General features: G+C 38.5%; 13 protein-coding genes and 2 non-coding genes across 15 annotated transcripts; 8 read left to right on the forward strand and 7 right to left on the reverse strand.

Annotated features, from left to right (window-relative positions):
• Positions 1–21: 21 nt before the first annotated feature.
• Positions 22–1,828, forward strand: SPOG_03169 (wiskott-Aldrich syndrome binding protein Lsb1). The gene has a single exon (XM_013165827.1). The coding sequence runs from the start codon at positions 615–617 to the stop codon at positions 1,491–1,493; it is 879 nt and encodes a 292-aa protein (XP_013021281.1). The 5' UTR covers positions 22–614; the 3' UTR covers positions 1,494–1,828.
• SPOG_03168 (meiosis inducing protein Mei3) lies at positions 1,824–4,186 on the reverse strand. The gene has a single exon (XM_013165826.1). The coding sequence runs from the start codon at positions 2,723–2,725 to the stop codon at positions 2,321–2,323; it is 405 nt and encodes a 134-aa protein (XP_013021280.1). The 5' UTR covers positions 2,726–4,186; the 3' UTR covers positions 1,824–2,320.
• On the forward strand, positions 3,943–7,016 carry SPOG_03167 (sulfatase modifying factor 1). Its single transcript, XM_013165825.1, has one exon. The coding sequence runs from the start codon at positions 4,521–4,523 to the stop codon at positions 6,819–6,821; it is 2,301 nt and encodes a 766-aa protein (XP_013021279.1). The 5' UTR covers positions 3,943–4,520; the 3' UTR covers positions 6,822–7,016.
• Positions 6,770–9,443, reverse strand: SPOG_03166 (uncharacterized protein). The gene has a single exon (XM_013165824.1). It carries the CDS (start codon positions 9,135–9,137, stop codon positions 7,041–7,043), a length of 2,097 nt encoding a protein of 698 aa, XP_013021278.1. The 5' UTR covers positions 9,138–9,443; the 3' UTR covers positions 6,770–7,040.
• A 155-nt stretch (positions 9,444–9,598) lies between these two features.
• SPOG_03165 (uncharacterized protein) lies at positions 9,599–10,826 on the reverse strand. The gene has a single exon (XM_013165823.1). It carries the CDS (start codon positions 10,597–10,599, stop codon positions 9,688–9,690), a length of 912 nt encoding a protein of 303 aa, XP_013021277.1. The 5' UTR covers positions 10,600–10,826; the 3' UTR covers positions 9,599–9,687.
• A 158-nt stretch (positions 10,827–10,984) lies between these two features.
• Positions 10,985–12,770, forward strand: SPOG_03164 (thiamine pyrophosphate transporter). Its single transcript, XM_013165822.1, has 3 exons — positions 10,985–11,483; positions 11,572–12,261; positions 12,318–12,770. Exons 1-3 carry the CDS (start codon positions 11,401–11,403, stop codon positions 12,382–12,384), a joined length of 840 nt encoding a protein of 279 aa, XP_013021276.1. The 5' UTR covers positions 10,985–11,400; the 3' UTR covers positions 12,385–12,770.
• A 375-nt stretch (positions 12,771–13,145) lies between these two features.
• Positions 13,146–15,055, forward strand: SPOG_03163 (glucose-6-phosphate isomerase). The gene is made up of 2 exons (XM_013165821.1): positions 13,146–13,193; positions 13,275–15,055. Exon 2 carries the CDS (start codon positions 13,287–13,289, stop codon positions 14,937–14,939), a length of 1,653 nt encoding a protein of 550 aa, XP_013021275.1. The 5' UTR covers positions 13,146–13,193; positions 13,275–13,286; the 3' UTR covers positions 14,940–15,055.
• Positions 15,046–16,661, reverse strand: SPOG_03162 (CBF/Mak21 family protein). Its single transcript, XM_013165820.1, has one exon. It carries the CDS (start codon positions 16,644–16,646, stop codon positions 15,195–15,197), a length of 1,452 nt encoding a protein of 483 aa, XP_013021274.1. The 5' UTR covers positions 16,647–16,661; the 3' UTR covers positions 15,046–15,194.
• A 144-nt stretch (positions 16,662–16,805) lies between these two features.
• SPOG_03161 (F0-ATPase subunit) lies at positions 16,806–17,949 on the forward strand. Its single transcript, XM_013165819.1, has 2 exons — positions 16,806–16,870; positions 16,925–17,949. Exons 1-2 carry the CDS (start codon positions 16,852–16,854, stop codon positions 17,641–17,643), a joined length of 738 nt encoding a protein of 245 aa, XP_013021273.1. The 5' UTR covers positions 16,806–16,851; the 3' UTR covers positions 17,644–17,949.
• On the reverse strand, positions 17,862–19,875 carry SPOG_03160 (importin alpha). Its single transcript, XM_013165818.1, has one exon. The coding sequence runs from the start codon at positions 19,763–19,765 to the stop codon at positions 18,146–18,148; it is 1,620 nt and encodes a 539-aa protein (XP_013021272.1). The 5' UTR covers positions 19,766–19,875; the 3' UTR covers positions 17,862–18,145.
• Positions 19,876–20,224: 349 nt separating this feature from the next.
• Positions 20,225–20,319, reverse strand: SPOG_16142. Its single transcript has one exon. It is a non-coding gene; the product is annotated as a tRNA-Ser (tRNA).
• Positions 20,320–20,659: 340 nt separating this feature from the next.
• On the reverse strand, positions 20,660–21,682 carry SPOG_03159 (exoribonuclease Rex4). The gene is made up of 2 exons (XM_013165817.1): positions 21,650–21,682; positions 20,660–21,543 (listed from the first exon to the last, which is right to left on the reverse strand). The coding sequence occupies exons 1-2, from the start codon at positions 21,677–21,679 to the stop codon at positions 20,785–20,787; spliced, it is 789 nt and encodes a 262-aa protein (XP_013021271.1). The 5' UTR covers positions 21,680–21,682; the 3' UTR covers positions 20,660–20,784.
• A 385-nt stretch (positions 21,683–22,067) lies between these two features.
• On the forward strand, positions 22,068–22,146 carry SPOG_16143. The gene has a single exon. It is a non-coding gene; the product is annotated as a tRNA-Leu (tRNA).
• Positions 22,147–22,450: 304 nt separating this feature from the next.
• SPOG_03158 (mediator complex subunit Srb7) lies at positions 22,451–23,035 on the forward strand (the record flags this gene model as incomplete). Its single annotated transcript, XM_013165816.1, has 4 exons — positions 22,451–22,489; positions 22,533–22,626; positions 22,687–22,716; positions 22,782–23,035. The coding sequence occupies 4 exons, from the start codon at positions 22,451–22,453 to the stop codon at positions 23,033–23,035; spliced, it is 417 nt and encodes a 138-aa protein (XP_013021270.1).
• Positions 23,036–23,337: 302 nt separating this feature from the next.
• Positions 23,338–24,219, forward strand: SPOG_03157 (F0-ATPase subunit F). The gene is made up of 2 exons (XM_013165815.1): positions 23,338–23,466; positions 23,523–24,219. Exons 1-2 carry the CDS (start codon positions 23,413–23,415, stop codon positions 23,754–23,756), a joined length of 288 nt encoding a protein of 95 aa, XP_013021269.1. The 5' UTR covers positions 23,338–23,412; the 3' UTR covers positions 23,757–24,219.
• The last annotated feature ends 66 nt before the right edge of the window (positions 24,220–24,285 follow it).

Below are 24,285 nucleotides of genomic sequence, written 5' to 3' on the forward strand. Positions count from 1 at the left end.
ATCGACATTTTATGAGTTGCTCTTAGAGCTCATTTATAAATAAACAAACGTTGAAAGATCATTGTGTTGGGTTTCTAGATGAATCTTGGTTTTCATAAGTGTTTGTAGAAAACCATCAACGTGTTGGAATACCTTGTCATGTTTGCCAACCGTTTTTGGAATAGAATGGTTCCTTGATAGGATTTCATAGAAATGTTCTTCCTTACCTGTGACACGTATCATTGAATTTTCGTTTCGTTCTATCTTTATCGTTTTCTTACTTCAAACTCGTCCGCCAAGACTTAGAGATTTACATGGATAGAAACCGTCTTCATCAAAGGACATCAACAAACCTTGCTTTTTTTTTCCATTCATTCTTTCACCAAATTTTAATTCTCTTTCGTATTGTTTATAGATAAATTTTTTTTTTTTTATTTCTGTTGTTTGTGATTGCTCCCAAGTTAGTTCTCTGCCTTCTACCATGGACAATCGTAACTTAAATAAGATCGAATGTTGAGAACATCCAAACATACCAATAGCCACTACCAACTTTACCAACTCACAAGCCTCAATTGAATTTGCTAGGCACTTTTCTTTTTTAGTTCTTTCATCTGTTTTTAGTAATACATTTTCCAATGATAGGAAGAAACCCAGAAAACTACTTGAACCACGTTATTCGAAACGTCTACAATGACTTTCAATTGTTGATTGACGAAGGCCTTCTGGACACCGATGCTCTTCTTTGGCTTCAACAAAAACTTCCTCCACGCGGTGTTGCTCCCAATGCTGGTCCTTCTATGGAGTCTGGAAAAGCTGATATCCAAGCATCTTCTGATTCTGTCTCAGAACCCAAAACTAGCTCTGTGGCATCAAAAGTTGCTACTCTCTCTTTAAATCAAAGTGATCAAAAATCGCCTATGGTTCCATCATCTTCGAATGTTCCCCACCAAGGAAACCCAAGCACTTCTGGTAAAGCTTCTTCCTCTGTGGACACGGATTCTGGACATCCTGGTGGAGAGCCACCCATGCCTCCTCCTCCAAGCTATCCTCACGCAGTTGAAAATTCTCCAGCTGAGCGCGTCGTTGCCCTATACAACTTCCCAGGCCCTGACGCCGGCGATCTGCCCTTCCGTGTTGGCGACATCATCCTCGTGAAGGATCACATTAACAACGACTGGTGGCGCGGTAGCCTACACGGAAGAGAAGGTATTTTTCCTTCCAATTATGTTTCTGTTTTGGATGATGCTGCTACAAAGCCACCTTCAATTCCTCCTGTCCAATATATTTCGCCTGGTAGCTCTTCGTCCACTCCAATATATCCTCCTCCGAATGCCTACCCTGGCCCGGGCTATGCTGTTCAACAGCCTCCTGCTCAACAACCAGTTATTGTAGCACAAGGCTCTTCCCCTAAAAAACACAATGGTTTGAAAAAGCTTGGTAGCAATGTTGGAAATGCCTTTGTTTTCGGTGCCGGTGCTACTGCTGGTGCCGATCTTGTCAACTCTATTTTTTAAATTCAATTTGCTGGTATTTTTTTGATTATGTTTCCTTGTCTTGTTATCCCGTATCTTTATGTTTCGTTCTCATGTTCATTTGATGAAGAATATATGGCTATTTACGAAGCCGTTCCGTTTTTCTGAACGCTTTTTGAACTTTCTAGCTGTCTTTCTCTGCCATGTAGCTTTTTCCTTTACTTTTTTTTCGAACAGATTGATTGCATACCATGTCTGCCTTTTGTTAGTGTAAATAATAAGTATTCTATAAAAAAAAATAATTACATTTGATGGATTTGTTATAAAAGTCAATTGAAGAAAATAAAATTTTTATTGAAAATTAGTTTGTATAAACGTTTCAAATTTCCCATGTCAAAGGATGAAAGGATTATAGAATATAAAATTAATTAGAGTAAGGATATATAAAGGTTAAAAAGAAAAACAAATAACGATTCAAATGAAAGACAATGGATAAATTAGGAAGACAAGAGATCATGGAAGAAGCATAGACTTGTAAGGTCTATGAATGAGACGAGAAATGAAATTGTGAATTATAAGTGTCCCAAATAAAAAACGAAACGGTACATCAAAACGCATTAGAAAACTGAAAATTACAAAAAATAGAAAGACGAGAGAGGGAAGAATCAAGGATTTCAAGGGAGAAATGCAACAATCGCACAAAATTAAGTCTTTTTTTTTTTGGCAAAAAAGATGAAAACAAAACAAATAAGGAAAACGAGGATTGCTGCAACGAATAAGAATGTCTTTAGAAAAAAAACATTTCGAAAACTTCATTCAACCAAAATAAGAATCAGTCCTTTGATTTTTCTTTTGGACCTATGATTTGTTTACAAGTTCTCGCCAGATTCATTGTTTACGCGTTTGGTAATATCCATGGTCGCGTCGCACATTGATGTATGAAAGAGATCTAACATTGTAGTCTCATTCATGATTTCTGAGGCCGCTAGTGCACGCTTTGTAGGTTTAACGGAAGAAGAATTGGTATCCTTTAAAAGATTCTCCTTATTCTCTGATTGCGACGTAGCCAAAGGCACTAATTGTGGAGAACGGTGGTAAGTGCGTTTTGTGCGCTTCATAGGGTAGCTACGTAAAGGGGACGCTGAAGTAGCGTTACCTGTAGCACTGGAAGAGCTTGTTTTGGAGACACGTCTTGTAGTAGTAGGAGAGGGATTGCGTGGGGTTTGAAAAGAAGCATTGTTGTTGTTGTTGTTATTGCCGTTGGAAGGGTTCATCTTTTAAAAACAGATTTAAGGATAATGAAGAATTGTTTATTATTAAAGCAGATCAATCAAGGTAAGCTGAAGAACAAGGTGAAATCGGTACCATACTTATAATAAATCAGTCAGTTCTTTCAACCCAACTCAGTCAAGCAGAAAACTCGAAACCTTGTAAATAAATGGATACAGCTAGTATAGAAAACGAATTGTATAAAAGTTAAAATATATATAAATAGTAGGAAAAGGTAGAAATTGGTTTTAGAAACTTCAGGTTCCTTGGAAAATAATTCCAATCATTATTTAAAAATCTTTTTTCTTTTTCTTGTGTAATCAATTCATTTACATCCTTTGATTCTCGCAATTCACCTCTTTGGGTCGTCTATGGTCGCGTCGCGATGTCTCTCCACAGTTATGGATGTGGACGTTCAAAAACACATCGAAAATAAAAGAAAACAGAAATCAGTAATCAGTTTTAGAGTTCTACCTTAAGAAAAAGAACCTTTAGTTTCATGTCATTTGTTCTTTTCTGTATACGAATCCTATCATCCATAGAACAAGCTGCTACGCTTCCCAGCGAAGTAACAACATTATATAACCTCTTTAGGACGATACACAGAGTACAATGTCTTGAATGTGGACCTAAAAATGAATCGTAAAGCCCTCTGCTACTGAATTTGACATGTAATGGATGGAGAGGAGTATTTAAGTATAAACAAAAAAAGGAAAAAGTCTTCTTTGCTTGTTTGACTTTGTCTTTCCATTCTACCCGATTCTCCAGGTGTCCTCTATGTATAGCAGCACGACGAAACTATATTCTGCACTATATTTAAGCCAACAGGATTTCATTTGTAATATCTCTTTTGATTTTTCATTTATCGGTGAAGACAGACTTGTGACAAGCACTGTTAAATAAGCTTCCCATTTTCTATATGACTTGGTGGCTCTGACATCATCTAATATATTCCATCGCTTCAGGATTAGTCTTAAAGTTTCTTCTGAAGGGTGTGCTGGATCGTAAACAAATAGCCTGCTGCAAACTGAAGCATTAAGAGTCGAATGAAAACACGGCATCCAACCACGTCGCCAATGATTGGTTTTCTTTTTCGTCTCCTACATAATCGAAGGAACCTTTGGAGTTTAGAATGACGAGGGATTATGACTGCTAATGAGTCATAAGCGGAACCAGTAAACAACCGAAATTTTATTTCTTGTTCTTGTTCATCAGTAATAAAGACAGGTTAGAAAAACAAAAAAAGATGAATATTATGCCTACTAGGTGTCTTTTATGACCTTAAGAAAAAAAAAATTCCGATCAAAATTCTCAAATGGGTTTGTGTTTCTATTTCGTCTCCTTGGACAGTTTGTTGACATTGATACATTGGTATTTACAGTCAATTAGAATTTGTTTATGTTTCCTTTCGACCTTCTTTTCGGAAAGAGAGACATGGCGGTACCAATCACTTTGATCACTTATATGGTCCTTTTATGTCAGTATGATCAAATAGGTGCCGATTACTAAAGTCTTATGAAGAACCATTCGGTTCCTGTTCAAAGAGACAGTGTTTTATTTTTAAAAGCTACCAATCTTTGTTTTGGAAAGACTAAAAAACATAAGCTACCACAGACTTTATTTTCCCTTTTACTCCTACCGGTAAACCAAGCCTGATTTCTTTGATTTTTATTTTTCTTTGTTTTCCACTCTTTCTCTCTCTCTCTCTCTCTCTCTCAATATATATAACTTGTATTTCTTCTGTCCTTTTGTCAACCTTGTTTACGACTATCCATTTCTCTCACGTTTTACTATTTGATAATGAGCAGTAACATCACAAAAATTGGATCGTTGGAGGTTTTGTTCTCTCCTGAAATCATCCAACAATGCTTGCAAGTTTGTCAGCTACCCACCTCTTTACTATATGATGAAAAGGGCTTACAACTGTTCGACCAGATCACTGGGACCAAAGAATACTATCTATTCAATTGCGAATTAGCCATTTTGCAAAGAGACAGCGACGCAATTGCTCAACAACTTCTGTCCCCTGACCTACCAAACACAGTCGTTGAGCTCGGCTGTGGAGCTATGCATAAAACGAAACATCTCTTAGATGCCTTCGAACGTAGCGGTAGAGATGTCAATTTTTACGCATTGGACTTAAACGAGGATGAATTGCGCAAAGGCCTCTCCCAACTCGAACAACATGCCTCCTACAAACATGTAAAGGTAGCGGGCATTTGTGGATGCTTTGATATGTTTCTTCAAAATATCGAAAAATTCCGTGGCTCTGTCAATGGTCAAATTAGTATCCTCTATTTGGGCTCTTCCATTGGCAACTTCAATCGCAACTCGGCTACCGAGTTCCTTAAATCTTTCTCCGATCGTCTCGCTATCGGTGACAAGTTCCTCCTAAGTTTTGACCATCGTAATTCAGCAGAACTCGTTCAACGTGCTTACGACGACTCTGCCCACATCACTGAGACGTTTGAAAAAAACATCCTTACTAGTGCCAATCGTGTATTTGGCGAAGAGTTATTCAATGAAAATGACTGGGATTATGTTAGCAAGTATGATGAAGATCTGGGCGTTCATCGTGCCTATCTGAGAGCTAAAAAGGACACCGCCATTGCAAAAGGTCCTATGGTCTTTAATTTTAAAGCCGGCCATCATCTTCTATGTGAGGAGAGTTGGAAAAGCAATGATGATGAATGTCGTGAAATCATTCGCAATAGTAACTTTGAAGTCGACACCGTCTATACAAATGCCATCCCTAGCTACTCCATCTATGTAGGATCCAAGTCTTTTCCAAAGTTGCCTCAGCTTCCCAAGGAAGCTCCAATTTCTCTTAGAGAATGGTCAGGAATTAGAGACATTTGGATTTTTATTACCAACAAGCTCCTTAATGATTCAAACATCTTTAAGGTATGGATTCCATTGAGACACCCTTTTGTTTTCTATATGGGCCATATTCCAGTCTTTAACGATATCTATCTATCTCGCATCTTTGAGAATCCTGTTACTGCATCTAAAAGGCAATATTGGGATTGGTTCCAAAGAGGTATCGATCCCGATGTTGAAAACCCTGAAAATTGCCATTGGCATTCACAAATCCCTACTAATTGGCCTTCTCCGAATGAGTTACGCTCTTATGAGATTGCCTCTTGGCAAAATCACATCTTGAAATTATATGATGGAAGCCATACATTATCGCCGTTCCAAAAACGTATTGTATGGTTATGTTATGAACACGTCGCGATGCATATTGAGACAACGCTGTATATTTATGTACAGTCTTTCCAAGATCCAAAGCAGAATAACTTCATATGTGGCCTGCCTCCATGTAAAATACCCAAGTTAAAGAAGGATCCTAGCTGGATTAAATATTATAATGGACAAGTTCTTCTCGGCTTACCTGTACGTAATGATCGATATAGCAATTCAAATCCTGAAGAACCCGATGAGCAAAAGTTCTTTGGATGGGATAACGAAAAGCCTTCAAGAACAAACCATGTTCCCTCTTTTCAGATTGCAAACCGACCTATTTCAAACGGTGAATACTTAAACTTTGTCAATAATAAGCCCGAAGGCGATAGACGCTATCCGAAGTTATGGAAATTAATTGATGGTAAGCTTTACCTAAAAACAATGTACGGACTGCTTCCTCTCGATAATTATTTAAGTTGGCCAGTTATGGCATCTTTCGACGAACTCAATGCATATGCAGCTTTCAAAGGATGCCGCTTACCTACCGAAGAGGAACTAAATTACTACTACGATCAAGTTCTACATAGGAAGTCTGAAGCATATGTAAGCACTGAAGGAATGGCTACTGGGTTCCAACAGTTACATCCAGCGAAGTTGAAAGATGATGAAACACCACAGATATTTACAGGCGCATGGGAATGGACTAGTACAGTGCTTGAAAAGCATGAAGGGTTTGAACCAGAAGCACTCTATCCGGATTATACCAAAGACTTTTTCGACGGAAAACATAATGTTGTTCTTGGAGGAAGTTTCGCAACAGTTCCTCGAATTGCTAACCGAAGAAGCTTCCGTAACTTTTACCAAAGACAATACGAGTACGCTTGGATTACAGCACGACTAGCAAAAGGTATCTGAAAGATGTCTGAACGGAAACGTCACTTACATTAGTTTTTAACGCATGCAAATGTTTTCATTTAGATAATACTTTTAACTTTATGACTTTTCATTCCAAAACTAAGAAACGTCAATTTCTTTTCATGTACAGAAAATTGCTTTTTATAGCATTCATGCAACAATAAAAATCCCCTCTTTATTTTTCTGTTAAGAAGAGTCTTGTACCTGTTGTAAGAATCATTAATTTAATAAATTACCGAGAGAAGCTTGATTTCGCAAAGCCGATACTAAAATCTTCTTTAACTTCCTTCCTCTATGAAGAGCCCTTCTTCTTGCATCAGGGCTGTGGCTCCGAGATGGTTGCGCTCCAAGGGATACCCTGTACTTCAAATTCATCAATAGCTGCTTGTTAATTAAATTACATTCATTTTGAGACATGCGCTTCAAACTTGTAGCCAGCGCTCTTAATAAAGCCGCATTATCTGTTTGCAAGAGGTAAGTAACGTGGTGGGATAAAGACCGAAAATCTCTCAGTCGATAATAACACCAGCAAATTAAAACTTGGGGACGGAAAAAATTATAGGAGGTGCCCATTTCAATAACCTTTGTTGCATACAAAAGTGAGCTCTGAAATAAATCTCTTGTAAATAACCATTCCGCAACAGCTAACATCAACGAATTTGAAGAGACAGAAGTATCGGCTTCAAAGATTTGCATCAAACGTCTTACTGTTGATGGAGTTGAGCTAAATGAAATAGATTTCAGAAACAAGATGATATGATTTGTGCTAGACGAATCACAAATCAATGGGTATTTAGACTGAATTTCGTGTACTGTCTTTAACACCTTCTCAGAAGGTGCAGCAGCTAATAAGCCAGACATAAACGTATGAAATAATTCTGGTGACGGGCGATTACCAATATCAATTGTAACTGAGTAAAAAAAGTTTATAGCATCAGTGACTCGTTTACACGAAAATAACCAATTGATGTACAAAGTGGCTACATTCCAGTCAAATCCTGTTAATCTCAGAGTTTCAATAGCAAGCGGTAGCTTGGACTGCAATAATGGATAACAAAAAGCATGCTCTTGGATTTTACGAAGAACTGGGAGTGAGCAGTGATCGGGTAAACAAAAACGAGAGATTAGGGAATCAATCCACGGTTTCATATTTTCAGGTACACGAACCTGATTCATAAACTGCGAAATTAACAGAATCGAATCGAAGTCAAGCTGGACATTATTTTTGACAAGCTGAGAAATTTTAGTTAAACAAAATTGAAAAGAGCTTTTGTGATCTGGCCTTTGAAATGCCATACGTAAGAAAACATTAAGAGTCATGGTAGATATATCGGTATTACAGTCGTTCATTAATGAGAGAATCTTTTCCATGCTAGAAAGGTCGAAAGTAGCTGCATAATGCCGAAGCAGGGGAATGAATAGCGCCTCATTAGGGGGTTTATTGGGATTTTTCTGAATGAAACTGCGAATTATACTTTCAGCGTCAGACAAGCGCTGTAAGCGAACGAATGATTCTGCTAAAATTCTAAAAGTAAGCGGTCGCCAAGGACAGCTGTCCTTGTGAAATAAGTCGTAGGATTTATCAAAAAGAAAGTCGTGTTTTTGAGAGGAAAAAGATAAAAACAAATGCTCGTATGTTTCAACGCTAGGTGTATGACCGGCAGAGCAAAGGCGAGTAAAAGTCATCCAGACGACAATTGCAGGGGCTCTTGAGAAGCAAAGCCAGGCCAACCAAAGATTATAATCAATAAGTTCTTTTGGGGAATTATCAAAGCATTCTAGGGCAGATTTGTGACCATAATTAATACACCCGGTAGCATATGATAGAAACATTCGGTTTAACTGAGGAGTGAGGGTTGATTTCTTACTCGTTAAGATTCCATACACCCTTTTGATTTTCAAAGGTTGAGATAGCTTATCATAACAAGAACATGCCAGGATACAACAATGAATAAATCTTTCATTTTTAAGCCAGTCATTTCTGAACTTTGGGAGAGCTTTACGAAAGTCAGAGACACAAGCTTTGTAGTCTCCATTGTCATATAACTCTTGCATCCGTTTGTTTAAGTCATCCGTTAAAGTGCGTAAAGGGAGTCCAAGGGGCTGAGAACCCACATTTCGAGTGGTCTCCAGCTTGATGGCTGACGGTGAAATTTTTAGCTCTAAAGGAGAGTGGGGATATGAAACTTCACCGTGAGAGCTCGTCAACCACCTTTGATGACTCTGAGACACGGTACACTTTCTGAAGACTTGGCATGGAAATCCATGAAATGGAAAGGGAGTATGGAGAGCTACATAACGAGCCCTTTTCAGCATATGCACGAAGAAAAAAAACCTAGAAAAACACCGACTGCATAAAACTTGAAGAATATAAACTGTGAACAAGTAACGATAAAATACAAACAAAAAGCCTTTCTACAATTCAGTAGAAACGACTTTTCGATGAACTACGAGAAAAACGATGGAATCAATTTTCTGAATATAAGAGAAGGGAGAAAATTGGGGGATAGGAAAACCAATCTGAATAATTGGACCGTAAGAAACTGCTTTTAGAGGTTATGGTTCTTGAGACGAAGTTTCAACGCGAAGTTTAAACCGGAATACTCATTTAGTGGAAAATTGGTGGGGGACACTAAAGGATTCTACGATACTGAGAGTCGCTATTGCAATCGTGCTTCCAGACTAACAAAGCTAAAGGTTGTTCTATAAGCTCAATTAACGAGATAGAACGAAAAAGAATGATCAAAATAGTAGAATCAATATGTGAAAAAATTAATTTTTGGGTAAAAATTGATTATATATATATATAAAAAAAAACTTTAGATGAAATGAAGTATCGAATGGTAGTAGTTTATGAAGCTGTAAATTATGTTGTTTTAGATTTGGATGGCAGTGCAGCCATGGGTTTCCAAGTAGAGTTTACGATAGAAGTAGAGAAAAAGGAAGGTATCTGCTTGAAGGAAATTAAGAACAGAGAACAGAGAGGGGAGAGGAGATTGGCAACAGATTCCTCATGTCTTTCATCCAGTAAATGAATAGCAGTTGCTGCAAGGTAAGCAGTATAGTACCGAAGAAAATCTCTTTCAGCCATCGTTCTAAAAGCTTGTTGCAATTTTAACGACGTGATAGTGAATGGCTTAGGGGGATTATCAGATTGAAAAGAATTCTTCTCCAAGAATTGCAAAAATTCAACCACAGAAAGACCACCCTCTTGTACTATTTTACAAAATGTGGGAGGTTCTTTTGGGGGAGCAGAATCGGAAATAGGAGGAGAAAAACATGCAGCTGCTGCGAATGCATCTATGACGGTTTCCTGGATATCCAATTCTAGACCAATGCCCAGGTACGCAAGTGGAGCACATCCTTCATAACAGAGGCCAAAGATGTATTCTGGATCAGCTTCGAGGGTTTTACGTGTCAAATCGTAAACATTGTAACCACCATCGTACACAAGTCGATCTTCGTAAAACAGAACGAATCCCTCTATAAATTCTGGAAATCCAACGTGTGCTTTATAGACTGAAGTATCCAATTCATATGTGTCTAGGTTCTTATGGGTTTGCTTTTCGAGAAATGGTGCAGTATTCTCAAAGAGGCTGATGATTTCTTTTTGCTCACAGTTGGAAAAAATGCAGCCGTATAACATTAATGGTAAGCAATTCATGTGTCCTTCTTCATCCAATGGACGATGTTGACTGTGATTTGCACGAAACAAAGGAAGGATTCGCTTTCGCCTGCTATCGACGACCGGTTCAAACTTTGACTGAAATAAGCCCATAATCTACTAAAAAAAGGAATGAATAGATTCGTTCCAAAGGAATTCTCACGACTTTGAGAACGGTGGATGATTTCGTTCGTGTTTGTCTTTCGCCGGCTCTCAGTATGAAATAATAAATGTCATAAGGAGCTTCACTAAACGGTAAACAAACGATATTTCCAACGTAGCTGAAGACAGTAAGAGTACAAACATGATAAAAATTCGAAGCTTGCATTCTACTGTAGAACTGCAAATGATTTCATAATCAGTCTCAATCTGGGGAACATTGATGAGTCTTGTTTTTTGTAGTTCAGTGACCTTTTCTACGCATACCGAAAGAATCTATACAGGTAAACAGGGTCTACTTCTAACTATTTATTTCATTATTTGATTATAAGAAAAAGAAGTTTGACTTTTATTTTAGAACATGAAGGCATCTTGTAAACAATAATTATTTAAGAGCATATGCTTTGTTGGATACTTCTTGAGAACATATGAGTACACCACAACTGTTTACGAAAGATTTTTTTTCCTTTTGTTTGTTCAGTGTCAGGAGAGCAAATAAAAAATAAAAGTATAATCATTCTTTACAATCGTCAAGCATTAAACTAGTTACACCGTGCACGACTTGGCATGGAATTCGTAACACCAATTTAACTAACAACAAAACTGGCTGCTCTAAACACAAAGAAACAGCAACTTCCCTGTATGTCGGGTTTGTGCTGCTTTGAAAAGAAAAAATAGAAATTTACAAAAGCTTTTCCGACGCGATACCTTGATTGAAATCGATTTTGATTTGAATGTGCCTTTCGTAAACCAGGAATGGCCAAATCTGATGCAACGGAGTTCCACCAACCAGCTTGGCATTATACCTTTGCCGGTGGGCTCGCGTCAGTTATATGCAGGTAAGGGAAAAAGGAGCTGGAAATATATAGCAATTTCGTTTGAATGTTTATATATGAATGTGATCTTTAACGTGATAATCCTGTTTAGATTTACGATTGCGCCCTTTGATGTCTTGAAAATTAGAATGCAAGTCTCCCATTCATCATTGCTTCAGGTGCTAAAAACAACTCTTCATAATGAAGGTTATCGAGCTCTTTGGAGGGGGAATGTTTCGGCAGAGCTTCTATACTTAATTTATGGTAGTACCGAGTTTGTTGTGTTTTCAAAAAGTCGGGCTTTTACAGAAAACTTACAGGCTAATAAACACATCTTGAACTTTTTAAGTGGAGCCTTCGCCGGTTCTTGTGCTACCGTAGTCTCCTACCCGTTTGATACTCTACGAACTCAGTTTGCAACTTCTAAAAAGTCACCACGTTTCATGGACACTATCAAAAATATCCTTCGATCTCAAGGAATACAAGGATTTTTTCCCGGCCTGAAGGCTTCTTTATACCAAATCGGTCCCCATGTGGGTCTTTTTTTCATGGCTTACAAGTCCATCTATGCATCTATGTCTCCCTTAGGAATAGCAGCTAGCTCTTCTTTGAGCGGAGTATTGGCTGGTGTTACCACGAAGGCTATGTTGTTCCCCGTCGACACTGTCGTAAAAAACATGCAAGTTTCTATCGTGCGACAGTCCTCGTTTGTACAGTGTTTCAACACCATCCTGCGTGATTCCGGAGCTCGTGGTTTTTACCGCGGCTTACCAATTAGCATTGCCAAAGTGGCTCCCGGAAGGTACGTTCTTTTTTTTTGCCTTACGACCTTCCTTCTTACTAACGTTTTTGTTCTAGAGCAATAACAATGCTTATTTACGAAGAGACTCTACGAACCCTAAACACAGTTTCGTCCGAAACATAAGATGCTAAAAGATAGATGACCCCATTGTTACCTTTGTCTAAGATAGAAGTTGTTAATTCTCTCTTGTTGTAAGACGGATTCAATCTTGATTGCGGTGAAGGATTTTACAGATATGAAGCCCTTAACTGAGTTGGGCGTATGAATGTTAATTTCCAGTGTTCTTTCCTTTTTCTCATGAGCCTATCGTTATGAAGAAGCTATTTTTTTAGTTCACAAATTCTTGAATAGATTTACGTTAGAATTTAGCAATGCAGATTGCCATTTAAACTAGGATAAGTGTCCCACAAGTGCAAAGCCAACAAAACAAAAGCTTTTTCACAATGAGTACAGGTTTTTGGTATACAATTACTAATTAGAAATTACTATCTTGTCAGATTATACTAGACCTTTATGCTGAATAATGGTTAATCGTCTTCATCTTATACCAGTTATCCTTTCTATGTAAATCATGTAAACGTAAACAAATCGCGAATGCGACGATCGAAACCAGAAGACCATGAAAACAAAGCCAAAGGTTTGAGTAACGATAGGTTTCATGTCCATTCATTCAAAGCTAACATTTCCTGAATGAAAAGAAAGATCTTCCTGCCTCCTTTCACCTTTTTTTTTGCCGGATGGTCTCCTTTCAAGTAACACCTTCTGGAATCTTTAGTGGGTAACAGTACACGGGATTTTCGTACTACACTGGAGATGTTACCTAATATGAATTGTCCGGGGTATACGTAACAGTCACGTGCACGCGCGAATATGTAAAGGATCAAACGATACATATTTGTCTTTCGCAAACATCTAATTTTCCAAAGCATAAGGTAAGAAAGAGATAATGCTGCATTCTTGAAATATGCTTGAATGCAGATAAATAAGGGCTTATTACTAACTAAGCGATATAGTACACGTTCAAAATGTCCTTCAGTTTGGCATCTACTCTTCCTGCTTGGCAAGCTCTTCAAAACCATTACGAGAATGTTGGTAAACACCTCGTCCTTCGCGATTTGTTTGATAAAGACTCTTCCCGTTTCAACAAGTTATCCCACACTTTCAATGGATTAAAGGAAGAGGATGGTCCTATTTTCTTTGACTTCTCCAAGAATCTCATCACCGAAGAGACAGTTAAGCTTTTGGTTCAACTCGCCAAGGAAGCCAACGTTGAGGGTCTTCGCGACTCCCTCTTTAATGGTGATCACATCAACTTCACCGAAGGCCGTGCCGTTTATCATCCTGCCCTTCGCAACTTGTCCGACAAGCCTATGAAGGTCAATGGTGAAGATGTTATGCCTGGTGTTCGCAGCGTCTTGAAGCACATGAAGGAGTTCTCTGACGCTATCCGTAGCGGCACCTGGAAGGGTTATACCGGCAAGCCCATCAAGTCTATTGTCAATATTGGTATTGGTGGTAGTGATTTAGGCCCTGTTATGGTTACTGAAGCTTTGAAGCCTTATGGCAAACAAGACATGGAGCTTCACTTCGTCTCCAACATCGACGGCACTCACTTGGCTGAGGCTTTGAACAAATGTGATCCCGAAACTACTCTCTTTTTGATTGCTTCCAAGACTTTCACCACTGCTGAAACTTGCACCAATGCCCAATCTGCCAAGGATTGGTTCCTTTCTCAAGCCAAGGATCCTGCCCACGTTGCCAAGCATTTCGCCGCCCTCTCCACTAACGAAAAGGAAGTTACTGCTTTTGGTATTGACTCTGCTAACATGTTCGAATTCAGCGACTGGGTAGGTGGTCGTTACTCTGTCTGGAGTGCCATTGGTTTGAGTGTTGCTCTATACATTGGTTTTGAGAACTTTGAGGCTTTCTTGGGTGGTGCTCATGCCATGGACAACTACTTCCGCAGCACTCCTTTGGAGGAGAATATTCCCGCCTTGGCCGCTTTGATTTCCATCTGGTACTCTGATTTCTTTGGTGCTCAAACTCATTTGGTTGCTCCTTACGACCAATACATGCACCGTTTCCCTGCTTACTTGCAACAATTGAGTATGGAATCTAACGGTAAGGCCATTACTCGCTCCGGTGACATGGTCAACTACACTACTGGCAAGATCCTTTGGGGTGAGCCCGGTACCAACTCTCAACACTCTTTCTTCCAATTGGTTCATCAAGGTACTAAGCTCATTCCCGCTGATTTCTTGATTCCTATCGAATCACACAACCCTATTGACAACAATAAGCACCACCGCATGTTGTTTTCTAACTTTGCCGCTCAAACGGAAGCCTTGATGCTTGGCAAGACTCCTGCTGAAGTTAAGGCTGAGGGTGCTGCTGATGAAATTGTTCCCCACAAGACCTTCGTCGGCAACCGCCCTAGCAATTCCATTATTGCCAAGAAGATCACTCCTGCTTCTTTGGGTGCTCTTATCTCATTCTATGAATGGGTCACCTTCACCGAAGGTGCTGTTTGGAACATAAACTCCTTCGACCAATTCGGTGTCGAACTTGGTAAGAAGCTTGCCAAGAATGTTTTGTCCCAACTCGACGCTGAAGGCAAGGTTAACGACCACGATGCCAGTACTAATGGTCTGATTAACCTCTTCAAAACTGGATTTTAAATGAACTTGTTAAGTTGATTAAAGTATATAGAAAGTGCTTTGTGAAATATTGTTTTACGTATCTTGATAATATGAATATGAAGAGTGAATGATATATACAGTTACTGTTGACTATATGTATGTTTTTCAATGTATTCAACTAAAGACATAACGTCTTAATTTTATTTCCAAAATCTGCAGTACAAAATTTACCCTTAATAAACAATAGAAACCCAAATATTTAAAAAACGAAAAGATTTAAACCCAACCAAATTTTTAAGCCCAAGAATCGTCAAGATATGAAGAAAGAGTACACTTTTCATACTCGATGGGAGGTTCATATTTCATCGGTCTTCGTAGCTCAGCTTCGCACATAGTAGCATAGTTGTGGTCTAAAAAGTCCTCCAATTCATAACGAGGCTTTGTAAACTGTTGGCTCATAATTCCAGCCAAGCTAGCAATGTTCGAATGATAATGGTTTTGCAAGGTGTGCAATTCCCACAAAGAAGAATCAATTGCTGATGTCAGCAAAGGATCGGGCTGCTGAATATCAAAAGGGTCATTTAGTTCGGTAGCATCGCGATGAAGCATTTGCATACAACTAGGGTGACGCTGCAAGCAATTGTATATAAAAGGAATGACAATAGCGATCGAACCAGGTGACCCAGTTAAAGCTAAGCGGGCCAACTTTTTGATAAAAGAAGCAATGACGGTAGCAGGCAAATGAGTCGAAGACAAGAACAAATCCAGCAAACGGAAGAAGCGAGACCTTGTACGCAAGAAAAGTAAGTTTCTATCTAGGAGAGCGTATAATTTAGGATAAAATAGAGGATAGTCAAGATTATGCTCCATTATCAGAGTGAAAAGACCGTTTAAGGCTAGCAACGCGACGGTATGATGAGAATTATATGCGTCGGTTAAAAAGTCCATAAGCATAGCCGGTTTGGGAAGGAAAGGAATTACGCGTTTATGTATCACACTCAAAACATGCTTATATAAATCGATTGAGAGAGGAAGATTCAATGCGGACAGCCAAGCATCCTGAAAGACGCGCTTTAAGGACAAAGCATTTTCAACATTTGAAGAAAGCGCTGATGTCCAGGACGAAGATGGTAAAATAGGAGAAGGTATAAGAGTAAGTATGCGAAGAATGTTAGAAGCAAGTGTACCGATTTCACTTGAAGAAAAATCCGATAAATCCTCTTCTGTGTACGCACTAGCTATTTTAGCGACGTTTTTGTAGAAATAAAATAGCAAATCCTTGTACTTGGTGAGATAGGACTCCACGAAATCTTGAACACAAAGGTCCGACAGATGTGATGCTGCAGCTAGAGCTGTACAAAGACGGAAATACAATTGATTTCTAAAAAATCCATTAGGGTCCAAAATTGATTCAGCTTTGCAAAGACGTAAGACTATTGTCAAAAACGAAACCTGCAAGGCATCCACATCAGGTTCTGAATATACCTGCATTAATTTTTCTGTAAACGAAATGAAATTATCAGAAATCCAATTTTGGACCATCGCACCAGCAGACTGGTCATCTGCAGCAGGTCGCTTTAGCTCCTTCGTTTCAAAAAAATGACTAAAAACGCGACAAAGGGCTGCTGCTGCCTCATTCACTTCTTCTAATGAGTGAGTTGCATGATCCATATAATTCATTAGTTCAACAACATTATTTAAGTTCTTTTTTGACTTATAAATGTCATTTTCCAATGTTTTTATCATTTTGGCTCCTGGAAAGTTCAACCATTATGAGCAGCTTGAATACAATATTTTAATATAAAGTAGTTTCCTAGCTCGTCTTATATTAACGTTTACGATGTAAGATTAGTACCGCTATCCGTTTATCAGTACCTTAGCGAACATCGTTATTTATGGGATCATCAACTTTCCACGTCTCGAGAATTTGATTTTAGCAAACAACTTCGGAATGGCTTCAAGATTGTTTCGTATGTATTATCGTTCCGCATTTTTCTAATGAATTAAACTAACTTATGTTGTAGTGCAACGAACATTACCCGCTTTTCAACGGGCTGCCTTTGTGCGAACGGCCGCACCAATTAACCGCTGCTTCTCTTCAACTCCCAGAAGTTTGAATAATGCTGAACCCCCCAAGAGAACCCCTCCTGAGCAAAAAGCTGCTCAAATTATCAATGCTGCTCCTTCTACCTCCATGTTGACAAAATCTGGTGTTCTTACTGTTACTGCTGCCGCTCTTGCTACTGCTATCTCCAAGGGCATTTACGTTGTTAACGAAGAAACCATTGTCGTTGCTTCTTTCCTTGGTCTCTTAGGTGTCTTTGGTACCCTCGGCCGCAAGGCATACAATGAGTGGTCCGACAAGACAATCAATAACATCGCCAACATCTTGGAAACTTCCCGTCAAGGCCATAAAGGTGCTATCCAAGAACGCATTCAACAAGTCACTGGTCTCCAGGACGTCGAAGACGTCACCAAGGTTTTGTTCACTACTTCCAAGGAGACTGCTCGTATGGAAGCCGAGATTTTCGAACTTGAGCAACAAGTTGCTTTAGCTCAACAAGCAAAGTCTGTCTTGGAAAGCTGGGTCCACCACGAGGCTTCGATTCGCGCAGACCAACAACGACGTTTGGTATCTGATGTTTTAGGTCGTGTCGACAGCAAGATCTTGACTCAAAAGTTCCAGCAAGAAGCTTTGAATGAGAGCATTGGTGAGGTTGAAAAGGTTTTGGCTACTGCCTAAAGTTTCCATTTTGCAGATCAATAAGCCGTCTTAATTCGATTGAATCTTTCTCTCCTTTGCTCGAGTTAGCTGGCTTTCATTACGATCATCGAAACTTCACTTTGCTTTTGCAATGGATCTTCGAATGATAACTTTTACTTAACCCCCTTCTCTTTCGTCTTTGGCCAGTCGCTAATAATATTTACTATTATGAAATGATTTCTACATATCATAGAGATCCTATTTGTAGTCTCACCTGTAATTTTTTTTTAATATTTAATAGCATTTAAAAAGGAACACAAATGAAATATTAATTAATCAACCTCACGTTATAACCTGAATCTATCTGAACTATTGCACCCATAAACTCGCCATTGAGAACAACAAAGGACAGATTAATCCTTTTTTGACAATCTGAGACATCATCCCATTTACCCGTGTCTTTTCGAGTATTAACATTATACACTCCCAACATCACCTTCTTTGTACTTAAACATATAAAAAGAAACGACCACTTTTTGTTTTACATGGCCATGTCCTGGGAATCAAAATGGAATTCTTCATTAGCTGCCGGTCCACCACTGAAACTGAATGTATTACCGTTTGTCTCAGGAACCAAATCCTCCACGCCATCTTCATCACTAAAGTATTTTTCAATGATGTTGTATGCCTTCAAATAAATGTCGTTATTACCGGAGGTTTGCAATTCGTAGATTTTATCCATACCACCAGCCTCTTCAATATAGACTGCATATAAGTTAATGTTTTGAACGTCCATAGTGCGGTCCATTTCACCCACTTTAAGGATATTTTCGATGGCATCAAGAGCAACTTGAACAATTTTGTTATCCGAACCTTCGAGCATATCACACAATGGTTTAATCACACCCTGCTTCACAAGGTAACGAATTTGATCAGGCTGGCCAAGACCACCTGATGTAGCATTGGAAATGGCCCAGCAAGCTTCTTTTTTAGTTTTATAATCTGCATTTTTCAAAAGATGTACCAATGGTTGGATAAGATTTGACTCAATCACGGCTTGAATTTGTTGTATATTGCCAGCAGTAATGTTACTAATGGTCCAGCATGTTTCTTTACGAATATTCTCCTTATGATGGCACAAAAGATTAGGAAAAGCATTCAAGGCACCACATTCAATTATGATTTGCGTTTGGGCGTCAGTACCAGTGACGATGTTACCGACAGAACGAAGAGCAGGTGTCTGAATATTAGGACTAGAAGAATTCAACAAATCGACAAGACGAGGAGCACATCCAGCATCGATGATGGCACCAATCTTTTCATTGGGACCGTCGGAGAGATATGAGATAGCCCAGCACGCATCGACAACAACCTCGACATCATCAGAATACAGAAGCTTTGCAAGAGTGGGCAATCCAACTGAGATGGTTGACCAGTTAGGAGGAGGATTTTTACCACGACACAAGTTTGAGAGCGTCCAAGTAGCGTTACGAAGCATAGACAAATCTGAAGCGCTCGTTTCAATAATATAAAGCAAGGGCTCTAAAGCGCCACAACTAAGGACATAGTCACGGCAAGCAGAGGAATCACCAGCAATATTACCAAGGGCCCATACAACTTGTTCACGGACATCTTTCTCAGGTGAGGAAAGTAAGTGAACGAATCGAGGAACGGCTCCGGAGTTGACAACCACACGTGTCTGATCAGTGGTGCCACTAGCAATATTCGTCAAGGCCCAAGCAGCCTCAAATTGAAGTAGATTGTGCTCGCTTTCCAAGAATTGGACGAAACGATCTATCACGCCGCATCCAATAACACGATCAATTGGAGGATTGGTTTCTTTTGACAAAAACTTACGGAATTTTGTGACAGCACTTAGTTGGAGCTCTATATTATTAGACATAACATCTGCAGTAAGCTTTGGGAATTCATCATCCATCTGTCCTTCCATATAGCTTCGCATAGGCTCGCTTTCCATTTTTTCAGATGTATCATTTTGAAGTACAGAATTCAAGTTTCTCCGCTTGTTCAAGCTCTCTTCCCGCTTTTGTTTACGAATTTCAACTTGTTGTTCTTCTCGTTGACGACGAAGTTCATCAGCCTTAAAAACGCCTTTACCTTTAAAACGACTCCTTCTGTCTGATATGAATCTTGACTCCATTTTTCCCTTTTATTGACACCTGTTTTCTCTAGTTGTTTATATAAGTTGTAGTTGCCAAAAGGAGGGAATGCCACGACTGAACTTAGCAACAGTAGAGTAAAAATGAAAAGTATCCTAACGTCCGGTTCAATATATAGATTTCAAGAGAAAAAACAAAAAAACTAACTTTGTGTATTTAAATCTCATGTCTTCTATTATTTACTGTCCTCATAAACTTTATAGTATAAGCATACCTTTTATAAATAAGCTTTAAGCTCATATGCTACAAACATATTATATAAGTCCTACGTAAGGGTATATAAATTATTAACAGGTGTTAAAAATTAGTTGAACCTATTAACACGATACATACACCTTTACATTTCCTATTGACACTGGAAAAAAGGGGGAATTGGTCCATGTATTGCTTACACTAAAGTTTAGCCAAAAGTACAAAAATTTGAAAAAGTGTAGAAATGACGACAACGGCAGGATTCGAACCTGCGCTCCCAAAGGGAATCCGCTGGGCTACTAAATAGCAGGCGAACGCCTTAAAACCACTCGGCCACGTTGTCTTACGTTAGTTAATGCAAACCTAAACTATATTTGTAGTAGATGAATACATTTTTGAAATGTAAAGAATGAATCTTGGTACTTAGACCAACTAGGCTGATTTCGTCCATTCAAAAATTTTCAGGTTCTACTTTATTAATATAAAAAAAAGATAGTGTAAAAAATTTGGTAGTTACATGATAGTACATATTTGAGCATCTGCAATTCAAGCTCCAGTTTGATATCAAGACTGTAGTATGAAGAAAATAAAACATTTTATGATTTTGCTTACTAAAATTTTGTAATGATGAATAAATACCATTTATTGACAAGCAAACACCCAATGACCCATTATTAAAAGTAGCGTTACAAAAAGTAGTAGCGGGTGCTTCTCTAGAAGCACCTTGACCTAGTATCTTAGAAAACCATTTATCAAGAAAGAGCGAAAGGTTGCGAAAAAATAGAGATCGAAGAGAGACCTAAAGTGGCTATCCCTTAAAGCCACGTTTAAAGTAAGGTTCATCCATTTCCTTTTTTACATGCTTATACAAATCCATAGTTGCTTGAGCATCTTGAACCGAAGAGTGCTGTGCAGATTGAATATCTCTGCCAAGAACCTGCTGAGCGAGTTTCTTCAGAGAAGGTGTTTTTCCCTTTGCCAATTTTCGGAACCCAGAAAATCGGCTTGTATCTCGAATTAATCTACGTGGATGCGACAAGAGTAGAACCTTTAAATCATTCTGAATCGCATGTCCAACAAGAACTCGATTCTCTAAAACGTCGGCAACCTCTTTCTGAACTTTCTCAAAAGGAGGAGCGTCTCGCATGTGGAATGACTTGACACCACTTACCCAAGTTCGCCAATCCGTCACACGTTCTTTTGGTCTAACATAGGTATCATAAACGACCCGTCCATGATAATTGACGATACTAACGCGAGCCAGCACAGACATGTCATCAGCAACTCCAACCATCTCACAGTCCATTGCAATATACTTTCCAAGAGTCTCCAAATTGGTTTTTCGCGTTAAGTTACCAGCATCCACACCATACGCATCGAACACTTGCGATTCAGAAAGATCATGCTCCCGAGCAAAATCTTTTAATTCTTTCATACGCGTATCATTAATCTGTAATCCATCTTGAGAAGCACGTTCGTTTCCATTGGAAACTTGTTTTTTATGCTTAAGATTCTCCTTTTTCCCTGTTTTCTTTTCAATTCGTCCACTTTTTGTACTATCGAGTTTCTATAAAAAAGGACCTTTTGTTAGCAATAATGAACAGCAAAAAGCTTTTAGGAACGTTGTTTCTTTCTATCGTAAAAGCCATCCAAAAAGCATCCTCCGTACTTACTTTTCTTAATTTTTCCCAATTGGAAGACATTTCTATTGTTTGATAAAAGTCTTTCTCCAAAAATACAATTTCGTTCATGAGTATTTACCGAAGTTGGACGTATTTCGTTTGCAAAGGATACCATAATGTGTTACAGTGTGCTATGTCAAAACTTATAACTATTGTTAGTAAACGACAGTGAACCGGTAAGAGGAATAAAAAAAAAAAAAAAAAAATTGCGTATGGAGCTAAGGAGACGATTATGACTCCTCCAAAGGAGTACACCTTCAATAAAGACACGCGCTTTCATCCAAGGAGCTAATACTTTCAATAAGTTTTAGCAACCATTTCCCCTTTAACCATTGATAAAGGATAATAAGTTTGTTTTATATTACAAAAAGACGGATTATATGTATACCAACGAGACGGTTGTAACAACGGAAGGGTGTCCGAGTGGTTATGGAGCTAGTTTAAGGCACTAGTGCGAAAGCTCGTGGGTTCGAGTCCCACCCCTTTCAGTAAATTTTTAGCCTTTTTTAGGAAATTTTATTTATAATTTATAGGTATCCAACTTTCATTCACTATAATTACGAAATTGAAATTACTGATGAGTCCTGGATCATCAGCCCTTTTTTTTTTCTTCCTTCTATGCATGAATAAATTATTATCGAATGCGCCTTGCTTCCACCTGTAGGTTCATAAACAATAACAGTAAAGAGTATTTAAGTAACACCGGTGCTGTAACTTCTAAAAGTGCATAGTTTTTTCAAAGTTCATCCACAGAGATATTTGCTTCCCTTAGACGTTGCGTGCAAGAAAATGATGTCTTGTTGCACACAGCTTCAGGATACTATTGATGAGGTACCGAAAGTTATTAAAAAAGGATGCATACTTACACTCTTAGGTGACAACTCAATTTTACTCATCTATTCATTATATGAGTGCACAGCATGATTTTGTTCCATTACCCGGACAAGAAAAGGCATCTGATGCAAAATGTAAGGATAATTCTAAAAAACACTGGGAATTACTTGGGAATAAATACTGACAAGTGCTAGTGAATCCAGTCTCTGAAGAAGACTTGAAATGTACGAGGTGAATTTTACAGATCAACCATCATTGGACTCTCTAGCAAGACTAACAAAATATACAGTTGTCCAAAAGGATATGGCAAAAGATTTGGTCACGAAGTTTCAACAGATTGGTACTCTTATTCAACAATTACCCGGTATCTCAACGGCTCCCAAACATCAGATGGAAAAGATAAAGTCATTACAAAAATCAATTGAAGAAAAAAAGAAAGAAAGAGAGAATTGCGAAATTCGAAATGAACAATTGAAAGCTTCCTTAGCTCAGAGGATTGAGACATTTGGACAAGTAACTTGCGAGCTATTTCAGTCGTTTTAGATGAAAGAATCTGCTTTTCTAGTTGGATGGGGGCTTTTTTTCCTTGCATTGTTATAGGTTTTGAGTTCAATATGTTTTTCTTTTTTCCACTGCAACATTTGAAAATTGCCAACCCAAGTCAAATAGGCGCATGGACATCAGATATATTCCACTTTGACGAAAAAAGAGTCCTCCTATAGACAAATCGTTCAAGATATGGTCTATAGTCAGCAAGAATTGCTTATTTTGTATATGTACAAATTACTTTGTTTATTATTTAAAAAACGCTAACGAAAAATGAAATCCCCTTTACCGAGGTTGAAAGAACTCGTAATCCATTTGAGCGGATCCAAGCTTGGTACAAACTCAACTTTCCATTCACCAACAATTATTTAAAAATGGCTCCCTTCTCATTGAAACCATTTATCCCCCCTCAAGTTGCTAATCCTACAGTAAGAAACGAAAACAATTATACTGTACCTGTCCAAATCCTTTACTAACCCTCTAGGCTTTAAATGCATTCCCCAGTTCTGCTCGAATGGGCCGTATTGTGGACTTCTACACTCGTTTGCCCAAAGGTTCCGCCCCTAAGAAGTCTAGCAATGGCTTTTTCAACTGGTACTACGCCAAATACCTCGGCAAAAACGCCAGTGGTGCACCTTTGCTCCATTTAGTAGGTGCCATTTTCATCTTTTCTTATGCTTCTGAATACTTTTATCATATTCGTCATCACGAACATTAAGAAATCCTACTTGCTTTATTCGGTCGGGCGTGGAAGTTCTTTTTCCTCTCTTTTCTATCCTTGTCCGTCGTAGTGGTAGCCTATGATGAATGGATAATGAATATATTTCGTTAATCAGTCAATGTTTTTGAAACTTATAAACTTTTCTATTTGAAGACTTGAAAGTATTCGATGCTAAGTTCCTCGTGTAAAAATCACAATCTTAAATCATAAATGGAAGCATTCTTATGACATGGTGAAAAAGAACGAAGTCTATTTGAGAAATCTTCCATTTCTAAACTACACAATAAGTATTCTTCCCTAGTAATATCGTTCGATCGTAAAACCTACAAAATTGTATACCTTTGAAAGCCTGATAGTAACAATTTGAAACCACACATCCATTTCAAAGCAAGCCCTTTAAAAACCTATATTGGAACTCTTGCAGCAGTTTTTACTTCTCCTTTTACTTTATTCCATTGAACCATAGCAGCTTTCTTGATCCAGCAGCTTAAGCTCTTCTTGTAACAGTCGTACTCGCATACTTCGG

This window comes from Schizosaccharomyces cryophilus (genome assembly GCF_000004155.1).
Source record: "Schizosaccharomyces cryophilus OY26 unplaced genomic scaffold supercont4.1, whole genome shotgun sequence".
Taxonomy (NCBI): domain Eukaryota; kingdom Fungi; phylum Ascomycota; class Schizosaccharomycetes; order Schizosaccharomycetales; family Schizosaccharomycetaceae; genus Schizosaccharomyces; species Schizosaccharomyces cryophilus.

Coding starts and splice junctions, on each gene's coding strand:
- SPOG_03169 (XM_013165827.1), top strand. CDS start 615: ATGATAGGAAGAAACCCAGAAAACTACTTGAACCACGTTATTCGAAAC.
- SPOG_03168 (XM_013165826.1), bottom strand. CDS start 2,725: ATGAACCCTTCCAACGGCAATAACAACAACAACAACAATGCTTCTTTT.
- SPOG_03167 (XM_013165825.1), top strand. CDS start 4,521: ATGAGCAGTAACATCACAAAAATTGGATCGTTGGAGGTTTTGTTCTCT.
- SPOG_03166 (XM_013165824.1), bottom strand. CDS start 9,137: ATGCTGAAAAGGGCTCGTTATGTAGCTCTCCATACTCCCTTTCCATTT.
- SPOG_03165 (XM_013165823.1), bottom strand. CDS start 10,599: ATGGGCTTATTTCAGTCAAAGTTTGAACCGGTCGTCGATAGCAGGCGA.
- SPOG_03164 (XM_013165822.1), top strand. CDS start 11,401: ATGGCCAAATCTGATGCAACGGAGTTCCACCAACCAGCTTGGCATTAT. Junction 11,484..11,571: donor CTCGCGTCAGTTATATGCAG/GTAAGGGAAAAA, acceptor AATCCTGTTTAG/ATTTACGATTGCGCCCTTTG. Junction 12,262..12,317: donor GCCAAAGTGGCTCCCGGAAG/GTACGTTCTTTT, acceptor TTTTTGTTCTAG/AGCAATAACAATGCTTATTT.
- SPOG_03163 (XM_013165821.1), top strand. CDS start 13,287: ATGTCCTTCAGTTTGGCATCTACTCTTCCTGCTTGGCAAGCTCTTCAA.
- SPOG_03162 (XM_013165820.1), bottom strand. CDS start 16,646: ATGATAAAAACATTGGAAAATGACATTTATAAGTCAAAAAAGAACTTA.
- SPOG_03160 (XM_013165818.1), bottom strand. CDS start 19,765: ATGGAGTCAAGATTCATATCAGACAGAAGGAGTCGTTTTAAAGGTAAA.
- SPOG_03159 (XM_013165817.1), bottom strand. CDS start 21,679: ATGTCTTCCAATTGGGAAAAATTAAGAAAA. Junction 21,544..21,649: donor ATTGGGAAAAATTAAGAAAA/GTAAGTACGGAG, acceptor CCTTTTTTATAG/AAACTCGATAGTACAAAAAG.
- SPOG_03157 (XM_013165815.1), top strand. CDS start 23,413: ATGGCTCCCTTCTCATTGAAACCATTTATCCCCCCTCAAGTTGCTAAT. Junction 23,467..23,522: donor CTCAAGTTGCTAATCCTACA/GTAAGAAACGAA, acceptor CTAACCCTCTAG/GCTTTAAATGCATTCCCCAG.